Source organism: Columba livia, chromosome 1 (genome assembly GCF_036013475.1).
Source record: "Columba livia isolate bColLiv1 breed racing homer chromosome 1, bColLiv1.pat.W.v2, whole genome shotgun sequence".
Classification (NCBI taxonomy): domain Eukaryota; kingdom Metazoa; phylum Chordata; class Aves; order Columbiformes; family Columbidae; genus Columba; species Columba livia.
The window spans coordinates 69,709,378-69,723,962 of NC_088602.1; the positions used below are offsets into that span (position 1 = coordinate 69,709,378).

General features: G+C 42.7%; 1 protein-coding gene across 1 annotated transcript in view; it reads left to right on the top strand.

Moving 5' to 3' along the window:
* The window catches only part of MYH15 (myosin heavy chain 15), a 48,859-nt gene that overhangs the window by 26,531 nt on the left and 7,743 nt on the right, over nucleotides 1–14,585 (top strand). Inside the window, exons 24-36 of the mRNA XM_013371209.3 lie at nucleotides 62–317; nucleotides 751–993; nucleotides 1,593–1,769; nucleotides 2,293–2,438; nucleotides 3,062–3,152; nucleotides 4,159–4,548; nucleotides 5,505–5,631; nucleotides 6,747–6,865; nucleotides 7,362–7,558; nucleotides 8,574–8,923; nucleotides 9,480–9,604; nucleotides 11,962–12,077; nucleotides 14,054–14,246. Coding sequence (XP_013226663.2) covers nucleotides 62–317; nucleotides 751–993; nucleotides 1,593–1,769; nucleotides 2,293–2,438; nucleotides 3,062–3,152; nucleotides 4,159–4,548; nucleotides 5,505–5,631; nucleotides 6,747–6,865; nucleotides 7,362–7,558; nucleotides 8,574–8,923; nucleotides 9,480–9,604; nucleotides 11,962–12,077; nucleotides 14,054–14,246 — 2,530 coding nt within the window. The remainder of the gene's footprint in view (nucleotides 1–61; nucleotides 318–750; nucleotides 994–1,592; nucleotides 1,770–2,292; nucleotides 2,439–3,061; nucleotides 3,153–4,158; nucleotides 4,549–5,504; nucleotides 5,632–6,746; nucleotides 6,866–7,361; nucleotides 7,559–8,573; nucleotides 8,924–9,479; nucleotides 9,605–11,961; nucleotides 12,078–14,053; nucleotides 14,247–14,585) is intronic.

The window sequence follows — 14,585 nt, forward strand, 5'->3', positions numbered from 1 at the left end:
TCCAACTTTCTCAGTTCAGGCTAAGCTTTAGGGAATTTTATTTGTTTTCTTCTTAAACTAGGGATGCACTTCTTGTAATTCAGTGGAATATCCGTGCTTTTATGGCTGTGAAGAACTGGCCTTGGATGAAGCTTTTCTTTAAAATCAAACCCCTTCTGAAGTCTGCAGAAACTGAAAAGGAGATGGCCAATATGAAGGAGGAGTTCTTGAAACTGAAGGAGGCCCTGGAAAAATCTGAAGCCAGGAGAAAGGAACTTGAAGAAAAGCAAGTCTCTTTAGTTCAGGAAAAAAATGATTTGCTTCTCCAGCTGCAAGCTGTGAGTAGATACATGTATTCATGTATTTATTAGATGTTCTTTGAAACTCAGAGGCTTACAGACAAGAGTGTTAGTGCGATTCAATTAGAATAAGCTGTTAGTCTTGTCAGTCTTGCAAAAAATTAGAGCAGATAGAAATTTTCGTGTTCTAGCACATAACCAAGTAGGCTGGCAAAGCAAATCTTAACAGGTTCTGTCCAAGGCAATGTCTGTGGCAACAAGATATGGAAGTAGTCTTATACATGACTAGTCATGCTCACCACTGTCTCATGTTGCTCTGTTAATTACTTGTCAGTCTTGCCTTCTGAAATCAGGAGTGGGAAATGCTCTGTAGCATTAGATCAGGCTCTCTGACCATTTAGAGGATAGGGGACAAATGAGGAAGAAAAAAGGCCAAGCAGTCATTGCTGTCCTCTTCCTTGTGCCACACCAGGAGCAAGACACTCTGGCAGATGCCGAGGAACGATGCGACTTGTTGATTAAATCCAAGATTCAGCTGGAGGCCAAAGTCAAAGAACTGACAGAGCGGGTTGAGGATGAGGAAGAGATGAATTCTGAGCTGACTTCTAAGAAGAGAAAATTGGAAGATGAGTGCTCTGAGCTCAAGAAGGATATTGATGATCTTGAAATAACACTTGCAAAAGTAGAGAAAGAGAAGCATGCTACTGAAAACAAGGTACCTCTGGAACTTTAGAGCTGGGCACAGATAGGTTGGACACGGATTACCTTTATGACAAAAGCTACTGGTCTTTGATGGTTTTACACTGTCTATTACACAGGCGACACTGAAGGATCAATATATACAGAGTTATTTGACCTTATGAAGGAAAAAGTATTAACTCTGAGCCTAAGTTTCCCTTTTTCTGAAGTCAGTTTTGCTGACAATCATATAATTATGTCTAGTTTGGGCATTTTTAAGTAAATTATTTTCTGCTGTAACCATGAGTTTTCCCAGCTCTTCTTAGAGCCTGTAAATGTAAAGGTCATCTCCTACTTCTCCCAGAGAGAATCAGAAGCTGATGTCCACCAAAATGGGAATGACACTGAAAATAATTTAGTACATTTGATAGACTGTACTAAACCCACAACAAGAACTAGCACGCATTGGCTCCCTTGATGGCAATTTCCCTCAAAAAGCTGAAAGGGACTGGGAGGGGAGAGGTGCTTTCTTTCAATTGTCTTCTTGCATAAAAGTTCAGTATGGAGTCATTTGAGCCAGGTTATGACAATCCCTTGCTTCAAAGTCTTACAAATACGTCCTCCTTTCTCACACAGGTCAAAAATCTGACAGAAGAAATGGCAACTCTTGATGAGAACATCAGCAAGCTTACTAAGGAGAAAAAGTCCTTGCAGGAAGCTCATCAGCAAGCTCTGGATGACCTGCAAGCAGAGGAGGACAAGGTCAACACACTGAGCAAAGCTAAAGTGAAACTGGAACAGCAAGTGGATGATGTAAGCTGGCTCTGCCTTCATGTTTTCCCAGGCTTGTTTGTCCACCACTGAACAATTTTCATGAGTCTGATATGTTGCAAAGCTTTGAAGTGTATTCCTGTCCTTTCAGAAATGGTCAAGGATTTAGAAATGCAGTCCTTGTACTGTCTGTAAAAGGTATAATTACAGGAACACTATAAAAACTTGCCTATCTGGTTCAGCCTTTGAAAGGAGTGTGATAACAAAGGAAAATCCATTCAGTTTGCATTGGCAGTGTAACTGGCACGAAGTCAAACAGAACTTTCCTACTAAGAGAACTGTAATGCACAAATGTAAAGCGTGGACTAACACTTATGTTATATTTTTTTTAGTCCATATGCCCACTGGCTGCTAGAAAACAAAAAATGTAAAATAGGATGCTTGTACTTAAGTTCTTCTGCTTTGCAGCTTGCTAGAGCTCAGCACAAAACTGGGCTCAGCAAATGTCTGACTGTTGTAAACCATCTGTGTTCAACATATTTAATAAGTGACTTTGTTCCTAAAGCTTGAGGGTTCACTTGAACAAGAGAAGAAAGTGAGGATGGACCTAGAAAGGGCAAAACGCAAACTGGAAGGGGATTTGAAGCTGACCCAAGAGAGTGTCATGGACTTGGAGAATGATAAGCTGCAGATGGAAGAAAAGCTAAAAAAGTAAGAGGCTGATTCTGTTGTACAAAATAAGGCAGCACAGTTACCAATGTCATTTCAGAGACTTCAGATGTGTTATCCTGCTCTGATGGTGGCTAAAAGGAAATTCCATGAGGAGATAGTGTGCAGCTAAGAAGGGAGGGGAAAATCGCTCTTACTTGTGCACAATACACCTGAAACATTGGAAGTCATTACACTTCCCAGCATTAAAAAAAAAAAAAGTTAAAAGTTATTGAAGTTTTTCATTGCTTGGAGGAGAAAGATGAAGGAAGTCTCTAGAAAGTTGTCCATCCTCACTAGCTATGACAGTATTATTGAAAGACCTGATTCTGTTAAATATATTTTTCCATTGAGTCTGAAAATAATGCTACTTTTGTACGACACAAAGAACCACAAATATAATTGCACAAATGCATGCAGAGTCTTGCCTTGGAAACCACTGCTCAGGGGAAGATGTGTTTTCATGCAAATAGCAATACATGAGGATTACAACAACAATATATGAGGGATTGCTTTCACTTTTAGATACATTAGAAGTTTTATTGAACAACTCTTTGAAAATTGCAAAATACTAACTTGAAACTACAGGGAAAATTGTCACAATAGGACTTTCCTTTTTGTGGCAGGAAAGAATTTGAAATGAGCCAGCTGAATTCCAAGATAGAAGATGAACAAGCCATAGTGATGCAGCTGCAGAAGAAGATCAAGGAGCTTCAGGTCAGCTCATGTCTTTCTTATGTATCTCAGGATGAGTTTCTCTTTGTGACTCACTGAAGGGTTTTGCAGAGACTTTTTATGGCTCACTGCAGCTCAGCTTTGAGGCCCAAAGTGGTGCAATTCCATAGCTTCCCAGACTGATCCTTCTTTCCCTCAGGATGCTCACTCCATAGTGGATCATTTCCAGTAGCAGGACACATGACCATAGAATGCTAGTGGTTTCAGGCAAGGCAGAAAGGCTCTGTCATTTTAAGCAAGTAATATTGTTCCAAACCATGGAGCATGAGCTCCATCCCAGTAGATGCTGGGAAGGAGTTCAGCAGTGATAAGCATGGATTTGAACTTTAGGGGAAGGGTTCAAATGCACAGGGAATTTTAAACAGAAATGAAAAGGCCAAACAAAGTCAACAGTCAGCACAGTCCAAACAAAATGTCTTATCGCAAAATATCAGCTCTGCTTTTTTGTAAAAAAAGAACATTTGCATAAGTTGGACATGAAGTTTATATTGGTCAAAATAACTCTTTCGTAAAAAAAAGACTGCTCCCAATGAATATTCATTATTCATGCAATTCTTCACACTGCTGAATTTGAAATCCTGCCTTAACATTCCTAGACAGAAGTCACTTCAGTCACAGAGCTCTTAAAATGCGAAGAGTCCCTCCCCTTCAATGACAATTTGTTGCTGTTACTCCTACTGTCAAGTGACTTCTCTCATGTACTTCAACTGAATGTTGAGTACATGAGTGTAAGGTCAATGCACTTGGTCTAAATGCCTTGAACCAGAGCCTGGAGACCAACCTACTGTGAGAAAGATGTGACTCATCATTATCACTCTAGCTCAAGATCTGATCTATTGGCACAAATGGGCAAGTCCTTTAATCACTGTGCTTACACCTGTATTGTGGATGTGGGCTGGCAAAGGGTTTAACAATTTGTAAGGTGATTCAAGGTATTCCAACGGGAATCATCATGAAGGTGACCCCAAGGCTCTTGTCTCTTTGGTAGGCTCGTATCGAAGAACTAGAAGAGGAGCTGGAAGCAGAAAGAGCTGCTCGAGCCAAGGTGGAAAAGCAGAGATCGGATTTGGCCCGAGAGCTGGAGGAATTAAGTGAGCGACTTGAGGAGGCTGGGGGAGCCACAGCTGCCCAGCTGGAGATGAACAAGAAACGCGAGGCAGAGTTCCTGAAGCTGCGGCGGGACCTGGAGGAGGCCACGCTGCACTATGAAGCCACAGCTGCCACCCTGAGGAAGAAGCATGCAGACAGTGTGGCTGAGATGGGGGAGCAACTGGACAACCTGCAGCGGGTCAAGCAGAAACTGGAAAAGGAGAAGAGCGAGCTGAAGATGGAAGTGGATGATCTGTCATCCAACATGGAGCAGATGGTCAAGGGAAAAGTAAGGGTCCTGCCACTTCCTAAACCCCTAAAGGCCATGTGTAGTTAAGGCTGGTCTGAAGGTTTCCCAGAACACTTGGGCTGAAGCATTTAAGAAGATGGTATCTTGCAATCTGGGGGTGCTTATGTGCACAATGTCCCCCTTTCCCCAGCTGGTGGTACAACCCTTCTTACCTGGAGATGGGACCACAATTAAGATGGCCCGTCTAAAACACAGTGCATCCCCAGTCGCAGGCATATAGTTTATCCATATATCTGAAAGCACTTAAATTGTGCTGCCGGAGGCTGGTGATGACAGGGGTGACGCCATCCAAGGCTGGATATCTCCTATCCTAAACAGAGTCCTCTCAGATCCTGCCCTTGGCTCACAGTTTTCACCCATGTTACCAAGGAGTGCAAAGCAAAGGCTTGCATGACAACCATGTGTATTTTTACTTCCTATGGCTGAATTGTGGATTTTGTTTCCTGAGTAGATAATCATCTTGATATCTTTCAGAGCACTCTAAAGAGCTCTTTCAGTGCAAGTGAAGAAAATAAATTTCAGTATTTTGAGAGTTAGAAAGCTGTCATCAAACTCAATTTATGATAAATGGCAATTAAAGCAGAATCAGTGAAGCAATTTTCATTGGAGGTGATTTTCCCATCTAGCAATTACGAGGAGGTTTATGCCTCAACTACATAGGCATGTGATTGCTTTTGAAGTTACTGCAGAGACTTTTTACACTGGTGCTTCAGTTCAGAATGCAGTTCAGGGAAAACAAATGGGGAAGGTGGTCTGATGGGGAGACCCCTGGCCTAGGACTGCCATCACAGCCTCTGCTGCTGTGGTATCTGTGTCTTTGCTATCTGCCATTTCTCTGAAAGGCAAACAAAAAAAGCATGTTTGGAAGGCTACTGCTTCCAAGTGGCTGCCTGGAGGCTACATCTTTGATTGTCTTTTCTCCTGATGCCTGTTAGGCAAACGCAGAGAAACTTTGTCGCACTTACGAAGACCATCTGAATGAGACAAAAACGAAACTAGAGGAGATGACTCGCCTCATGAATGACCTCACTACTCAGAAGGCAAAACTCCAGAGTGAGAATGGTATGTGCATGTTCAGCCCAGATAGACTATTTCCCAGTCACTCAACAGGTGTCTCAGCACTGCATCGGTGAGATGTATTGTGCAACGGCACCTCTGAAGGTGGCTGGATTAGTATTGCTGAATGGAGTGGTAGCTTTGTGTCTTTTGACATTCCTATGCTCACTATTTTTATAACCTTGGTGGGGAGACCTCGCCTCGGACTGGCTTTTGAAACAAACCTATAACCATATTTACCAGCGTATTGTGATACCATCTCAGGAGCTGAAGTGGATGTGCTGGCTGGGTACCCTGTTTCGGAAAAAAAGGACATGTACATCCATCTTGCAGTGCTAGAGGGAAGACGAAGGAGTTGGCATATTGCTGCTGTCTGTGTGAATACCATCTTCCTCACAGTGACCTTGGGCATTGCGCTCTAGAAGTTGCTCACATCTGATAAAAAATACTATATCCTCTAAGTGCTTGCTACCTTCTTAGGCAGAGTAGCGCTATTTAATCCCTGCATCTTCATCAGATACCACTCTTTTGTGGTATCTGATGAGGGTGACCTGTTTTTCATTTCCCGAGTTTTTTTCTTGTTAGTTCCATGTACTCATATCAGGCTGCAGTTTCCATCCTGCTGTGATGCCCTTCTTGTGACAAATGAAATTTTTCTTGTGTATCCCTCTGTTCTGTACACTGGTCATTCTGAGGTTCTCAGGGTGCTTTGCAGCCCTCTGAGAAGTCATCTGTGGAAAAGCAACGTAAAGTAGTGATGAAAAGTATGAACAAAACCAGATACAACCGCAAGTGAAAGTAAGCATTAGTCTAGCCTAATCCATTAGCCAAATGAAAACTAACAAATCAAGGTATTGGCAGTTCAAAAACAAAAGCCCAAAATTAAAAAGAAAAAAAAAAACAACAAACAAACAAACAAACAAACAAACAAAAACAACCCTAAAGAAAACTATCCTGGTGAAGTGTCTGAAGGTTAAAAACTTGCAAGAAGCTTCACAAAAGATCAGCCACAATCACTGTCAGTTCTTTTCCTCAGTAGAATTGGATAAGTGGGACTTTGATTTTGGCTGGGATTTTGTCATTTCACCATCTTACCTTTTTTCGGTTAAATCTTGTGGCAGGTGAATTTATAAGACAACTTGAAGAGAAGGAGTCACTGATAAGTCAGCTGTCCCGGGGGAAAACATCTTTTACACAACAGATTGAAGAACTCAGGAGACAGCTAGAAGAGGAAACCAAGGTAATGCTTTGATTGTGTCACATTAATTGACATGGAATGGAGAAAACTGGTCATGTTCATTTGTAGTCTGGATGAAAGCTGAAATGAGATACGGGAGTGAGAATCCTTCCTGGTAATTGTACTGATATAAGTTCCTGCTGCTGACTAAGGCAAGACACAGGAGAAGAGTTTGGGAAAATAATCAGCATCCTTAATTGTTAGATAAAACCCAGTAGGACAGCCAAAATCTCAGATCGAGATTTAAGAGATTTAAGGTGTACCTTAAAAGTTTGGATGCTTCTCCAAAGGTGTCAGGTTATCTTTGGTCTTGATAGTTACTCAGAATGGCAACAGTTAGAGATGACTTCAGACACTTCTTACCTCACTTAACCTGGACTGCCAAGGCCAGAGGCAAAAAGAAAAAAAGGCTCAAGCCTCCATTTGAATTTTTATGGGGTGTTTGTTTGAGTTTTGCTGTAGGTGACCCTGCAATGCTGTGACCTTTCTATCCCTGCAGTCCAAAAATGCCCTGGCTCATGCTCTGCAAGCGGCCAGGCATGACTGTGATCTCTTGCGGGAGCAGTATGAGGAGGAGCAAGAAGCCAAGGCAGAGCTGCAGCGGGCTCTCTCCAAGGGAAATGCAGAAGTGGCACAGTGGAGAACAAAGTATGAGACTGATGCCATTCAGAGAACTGAGGAGCTGGAAGATGCCAAGTAAGTGGGTTACGTGGACTTCATCATACCCTTGTCTGGGAGGACTGTGCTCCTTGGGACTTGTTATAGTGCTAAGGAAACAGGGCAGTCTGGTTGGAAAAATCCCGCTGGCTCATTGCCGTAATTTGTGGCTGTCCTTCTTCTGTTTTTTTCATTGCTTGAGCAGGTCAGTGTGTCTGTTGAGTCCTTGTCCATGGGGCAATGGATGAGGGTGCTGGGGTTTATTTAAGAACTAGCAGGATTAGATTACCCTCCTTGGTTATCTCACACACTCACTTGCTTTGCCCCAGCCCAGTGCTACGTTACGTCCGTCTTGACTTCCCTTCCCAGCAGGGAGATAATGGCTGCTCTGGGAAGAGCAGAAAGTTGTGCTGGGTCATGTGGTGCAGTTGCTCACAGTGACCAGTCTCAGATGTTACTGGGCAAGGACTATGAGCATCTTCAGCATCTGCTTCCACACATCTCTGATTTGCAGGAACTTCCCTCACTTCCAGTGTATCTACTCCATCTAGCATTGTCACACTCTTCTTTTGGGATCCACCTTTCTTGCTGGGACTCCCAGCCACTTGTTTTCCCAATCTAAATAGTCTATGGACAAAAGCCCAAGGCATGACCAGCCTCTTAATTAGTGGTTCTGTCCCATATCTCCTAATTGGAGGAATGTGACACTTTCATTTAGACCAGGCCTTTTCAAAATCTACAATCAGCCCATACTGGTTACAGCTAGCAAGTAACAAGCTGCTGCTTGAGAGTTCAAAAGTTCAATTTCAAACATTCATATGCACACATGCACAAAATTATCTGCCACATGTCACCACTCATAATTTAAGATTTTTTTTTTTCCTATCATAGTCCCTTGTCTCTACAGGCTTGATTTTCCCCTCCGTTCTCCTTGTCCCTGCAATTTTCTCTTTCAAAACTGATTTATTGAGATATACTGCTCTGGTGTAAATTTTTTTGAATAACATGGCAGTGGCGGCACTCAATCATCTAACTGTGTCTTCCCACCTGGTAGGAAGAAGCTTGCTGCTCGCTTGCAAGAAGCTGAGGAAGCAATTGAGGCAGCCAATGCCAAGTGCTCTTCTCTGGAAAAGACAAAGCACAGGCTGCAGAACGAGCTGGAAGACATGATGATTGACCTGGAGAAGGCCAACTCAGCAGCTGCCTCCCTGGACAAGAAGCAGCGTGGGTTTGACAAGATCATTAATGACTGGAAGCAGAAATATGAAGAGTCACAGGCTGAGCTGGAGGCTTCCCAGAAGGAGGCCCGTGGCCTCAGCACCGAGCTCTTCAAGCTGAAGAACGCCTACGAGGAGACGCTGGACCATCTGGAGACATTGAAAAGGGAAAACAAAAACCTTCAAGGTAGGCTTCATTCAGGCCTCATGTCCAGTGTGAGAGCCACACCAGTGGACAGCTGGAGGGATGCAGGTGCCCCACAACTGTAGGGAAAGGTGTTTGTCTCATCCTTGAGTCTAGCTTTCTGATGGAGACACCCACGGATGTGGGCAATGAGGGTTTTAAACATAGAAATCGGTATGGCCTGAGGAGAGCAGGCTTCCCTTTGCTCACCTGCCAATGGAGCTCACTGGCAGAGGTGCCAGTTTCAGGGAAGGAACAAGAAAGATGACAGAGGTGCAGCGGATGAAGCTTTGACGGCTCCAAAAGCAGAGCACAGGGTTGCTAGCCTGCAGATCACAGATAAAAACGAAACCACTATAACCACTTCAAACAGTGTTTACAAGAAAGTCTGTGCCTTCGAGTTCGTCAGGCAAAAAAAGCTGTTGTAATTCAAAGTAAGGCAGTGCTTGCGTACAGACGAACTCTGGAGATAGTTGTTTGAGGCATGGGTCCTGTATTCATGCTCTGTGAATTGCGGTACATTTGGGACACTCTGATTGCTAATCCCTTTTTGTTTCAGAGGAGATTTCTGATCTGACCAATCAGATTAGTGAAGGAAACAAGAACCTCCACGAAATAGAGAAAATCAAGAAACAGGTTGAACAAGAGAAGTCAGAAGTTCAGCTGGCTCTGGAAGAAGCAGAGGTAAGGAAAGAAAGCTCAAAGAAAGAGGAAAGTGTGTCTTTATCACAATTTTCTTCCCTTTTTCAACCCCTCAGCCAACGTGTTGATTGTTAGCAAGCATAACCTCTCTGCACCCAGCTCCTGTGGTGTTGCTAGCCAGTGTTTTTGAGAGTGATTCGTGACTTTTGGACATGTCAGCTCTAAGATCATCCATTGAGGCCCTTTCAAAGGAGGTGCCTTGTAGGGTTGTTTGTTTGGTTTTGTGGTTGTTTTTGTTTGTTTGTTTGTTTTGTTGGGTTTTTTTGGTTATTGGAGGATTTTTCCTGCCTTTCAAGAAGCTCAGAAATCTTCTGAGCACCTCCTGAAAATCCAGTTCTCACTCACTTTGGCATAGACTACTTCAGTCTTTCAGGAAACAGGAACTACTGAGAATTGTGGTCTATTTTATCAGTTATCCGTTATTTCTAGTGTCTTGTTTTGAAGAGCAAATTCACCATTTCCTGGTTTTGAGAATAAGAAAACAAACCTTCTGATAACTTTACATTTTATAAGGTCTCAGATATTGTGTTGGATACTGCAGCCTGCTTAAAAAAGGTAGCAGTTTCAGAAACCAAATGAAAACATGCCATTTAGAAAATCGTTGACTCCCAGTAGAAATTTGGTAAAGATGTTTAGCATCACTGCATTAATTTGTACAGTGACAAGTATGTACATATCCAAGAGAGACACCTCATCCCAGTTTCCAGAAGGAGACCAACAATAGGGAACAAGACAACTAGAAACCCTGGTTATTCACTGAAAGTGCTCAGTTGTCAGTTTTTTTGAAAGTTTGGTGCATTGCAAAGCTAAGAAGTGATAAAGGTGTTGCTGCCAATAAGCAATACAGCATGTAGCAAAGGATTTTTAATGAAGGCTGTATTTCTTTTGAATTGTACTCTAAATAATATCTACTAAACCAAACTTCACCCAGTGACAGGTATCCATTTATACGTTAAATGCTGTGCAACTCTTTTGTCTATTACAGGATGCTTTATACATTGCAGGGATTTCACAGCCAAACCAACAGGTGTCATGATGAGAGCTGAGGAAAGAGCATGCCTTTCTTCCACAGCTCTGAGATGTGGAGAGTGATTATAGGCTCTGCCAGTAAACTTTTCTTGCTAGAAAGAATACATCAATTTGTGAGGGATCTAAGGGGCACACTTTACTTTCCTGAACTGTGTGGAATGGCTTCCTAAAGATCAGTGATATTAGAAACTAGCAGAAGTAAAGTGGTGATGTATCTTACTTTAATTGTGAAAGAAGTGGTTTAACACAGATTTTCTCCCTTCCTTGTGGATTTGGGTCTCTGGCAGTCACCACTGGTGACACAGTCCTTCTGCATGCTGCTCCCACTAATACACTGTGGCTCCTTGGCACGAAGTGTGCATTCGACTGACCTGTACCTGCTGCATGGTGGCTGGAGATTAGCAAGGATTTTGTACAGCTTTATCTTCAGAACCTCCATTCTGTTTCCATTATCTCTCAAGGAACACATAGCTAAGCCTGTGCAATTCTACCCTTCAGAGAGCACTTCCAAAATATATGATGTCCAGTTCTGTGCTTTCCTTTTCTGTTTGATGTGAGCGGCAAGGAGGAAGAAGGCCACTTGAACCTGGTTTATGCAAGACCTGGAAGACAAAGGCCCTGTTATTTCACTATGGGGTGTTGTCATCTTAGTTCTTGACTTTGACATGTGAGAGGAGTGTGAGAATAAAGACATAGGAGCAAACTTCCCTTCTTTCATAGACTTCATGTTAAGTGTAAAGAATAGACAGAATAGTTTTGCATTTTGTCATATAAAGCTGATGTCTGTTAGTTCTTTCCTTGAGGTCATACAGCCAAAGAAGATTGTGTAATTGCAAGGCTTTCAACACTTCATGATTTAGAGAGATCTTTGTGAGCGGTGGGCTGTGTGGACCCCTCCACCCTCCCAACAACAATCTTGTTTTAGTTTTTGCCTATCCCTTACAAGCCTGTGAATTTCTGGAGAGTGTCTGTACAGGAATGTGGAGTGGGGAATGCCTGTTGATATCAAAACCATGCAGGCAAAGCCTAAGGTATTTGTATTTTGCGGCCCATGGACCGTTTGACAATTTGTCCTCTGAGGAGCTTGCTGCTCAGTTTTCCAACTGACAAGTTGCACTAGAAGGCAAATAAACACATTATTTTGCTGTGTAAGCCACTCACATCCTTGCCTAGAGAGGAAGGCAAGGAGGAAACAGTGCTATTGGGAACAGGAAGAAAAGTGTAAAGAGGCTGTCTTTGTGCTGAAGTTTGTGATTTGAAATTTAAAAAGCAACTCCTGGCCTGCAAGCTCTTGGTGTTTTCTGTTCCAGGGAGCTTTGGAGCATGAAGAAAGTAAGACTCTTCGTTTTCAGCTTGAACTTTCTCAGCTTAAAGCAGACTTTGAAAGGAAACTGGCAGAAAAGGATGAAGAAATGGAAAATATAAGGTACTGTGCAGGAAGCAGCAGGTTTTTTAAGGGGAAAGTCTCAAAAGACTGGAAATATTCTCAAGACCTAAGCTAGTCAAATGCACCACAGGTAGTTACGCCAGCACAAGCAGATACTGTCTGTAACAGAAACCAAAACAGCTCTATTTGCCAAAGGGTAGTCCTGCCACATTACTGTTTCTTAATTCAAATATTCCTGTCAGTTCAGTCTCTGCCAGAGCACACGTAAACCCATCCTATCTATCACATAGCAGCTATAACACAACTGACCGGCACAACCAGAGTAACAGCAGACCAAGGACCACTAAGTCTATATGTTTATGGTATGGAGGCAAGTAGGCCTAGAGACCTGCCTTCTCCTAATCCTCTGGGATGGCTGCCTCCCAAAGGGAATCACAGGCAAATCAGCCATACTACCCCAGTGGTGCTCAAACCTGTTATTTGAAAGCATTTAGTTAATTTATGCAGTTATAGCTACACTGATTGTGGGAGAATGTGAGGAGCTTGCCATTATGTGTACACCATGTGGGTAAGCAGTGAGAATTGCAAACGTACAGGAAGCATGAATATAAAAGAAGAGCTTGTAGGTGAAAGGGGTAATCAAGGAAAATGGAAAGCAACTAGATGAGAGAAGGATGATGTCTTTTGTCTCTCCTATCCAGCACAAATGATAGACTGAAGAATTACACTCTTAAAATGATGCCATGCTGGGCCAGATTTTCAGCAATGGATGTGTGCAGGCCTCCAGGAAACTCTGGCTTTGAATTAGTCCATGTTACAATGCTGTTAATCCAAGAATCGTGTCATTGTTGGTAGGCTAAAGGATAGGGAAGGAGAAGTCCAAGGCACACCTTGGCCAGCAGAGATACAAGGATTGACACGTTAATTGTTTCAAAACCAAGAATGTTCTGGCCCTTTCAGATACTACCTTCTGACGTCCTGCAGATATCTGGATGACAGAGTTTTCAGGACAAGCTATCCTAATCAGTGCTTTCTGCCTCAGCTTCATTATGAGTGTTTTGCTGCTAAGTTGTTCTGCAGACAAGCTGTGTTGTTCCCTGGGAGTCTAGGGCAGAGTTCAGTATCTTGCTGAAGCAATAAGGCCCTCAAGGCTTCCCTTGTTGACTTGGTGATTTCCCAGAACTCCTACGCTTTCAGCAAAACTTGGCCAGCAGTGAGATAAATATTTCCCTATGTGAGTCATAATTCATGCTATGAGTTATCTTCTGGTTGTAAGAGAACAAAACTTTAATCATAGTACTTGACTGTTACAGAGTCAAGAAAATTAAGCACCTGTCTGTATCTGTTTTGCTATCTTTACATTGAAACGAAGCTGCTTTTCACAGGGGGACCAGGCTCCTAATTGGGTGGGCTTAATCTTTTCTAACTTTAGATGTTCATAACACCTATTTCTATTCCTGAATTATTCCCCTTATAATTAGCACAAGAAATGTTTTTGAACATCTACTTTAAGACAATAAATTGTAGCTTACACATGCTCTTTACTATAACGAGCACCTAGAGTAATTAGCTTAGAATGTAGCTGCCTACCTTCAGTTTGATTAACCTCCTCCACTAATGCCTTCATAAAAAGACATAGATGCAAAACATCACAGTAAATGATTCAGTAAATATCTTGGTGACTGCTAGACTTGAAGTGCTTCTTGTTAGGTTCAAACCTGTACTTGCTTGAATTTACAAGAGATCTGAGAGAAGTGCTTGCTCCAGTATTGCCAGGAGAATCACAAGAGAAGGATGCTACAAGTGCTTATGGATCAAGAGTCAGCTGAGAGTGTGAAACACACCAGTCAGTTAGGCAGCAGTGAGGCACTAGAGACCTGTGCTATGTATGTCATTCAGAAATATACTATTCCTGGAAATGAGACACTTTCAGAAAGTGAAGTACTGTTGCATGTAGTTCTGCATTCCTGTGCAGAAAGGAAGATCACTCCATTCATCCTTCATGTCCTTTTCAGGAGAAATCAGCAACGTGCCATAGATTCACTCCAGTCCACCCTTGATTCTGAAGCCCGGAGCAGAAATGAGGCCATCCGGCTCAAGAAGAAGATGGAAGGGGACCTCAATGAGATGGAAATCCAGCTCAGCCATGCCAATAGGCATGCTGCAGAAGCAACAAAGTCAGCACGTGTGCTGCAGACACAAATAAAGGTACCCTGAGAACTGCCAGTCCCAAGCACCCAGTAGTAGGTGTGGGCTGGGTTTCATTAGCACAAAGCAGAACAGCAATGGTGATGGTAATTAAGAGAGAAGGTACCCCCAAGGATGTGCAGGGAAAGTCCTCAGTGATCATATCTGGCGTAAGAGAATACTGAAATATGGATTTCTTTCAAGACTTGTGTACAAGCTGGATGAGATCCAGTCATAAAACCCTCACTGGCTACAGCCTCCTGCAGGGGCAGAAAGCTACTGCATGAGGAACTGAAAATCTGTGATTTCCTTGTGAGATTGCAAGTCCTTTAAACGTGATGAGCAAGTCAGGCTGGAGTA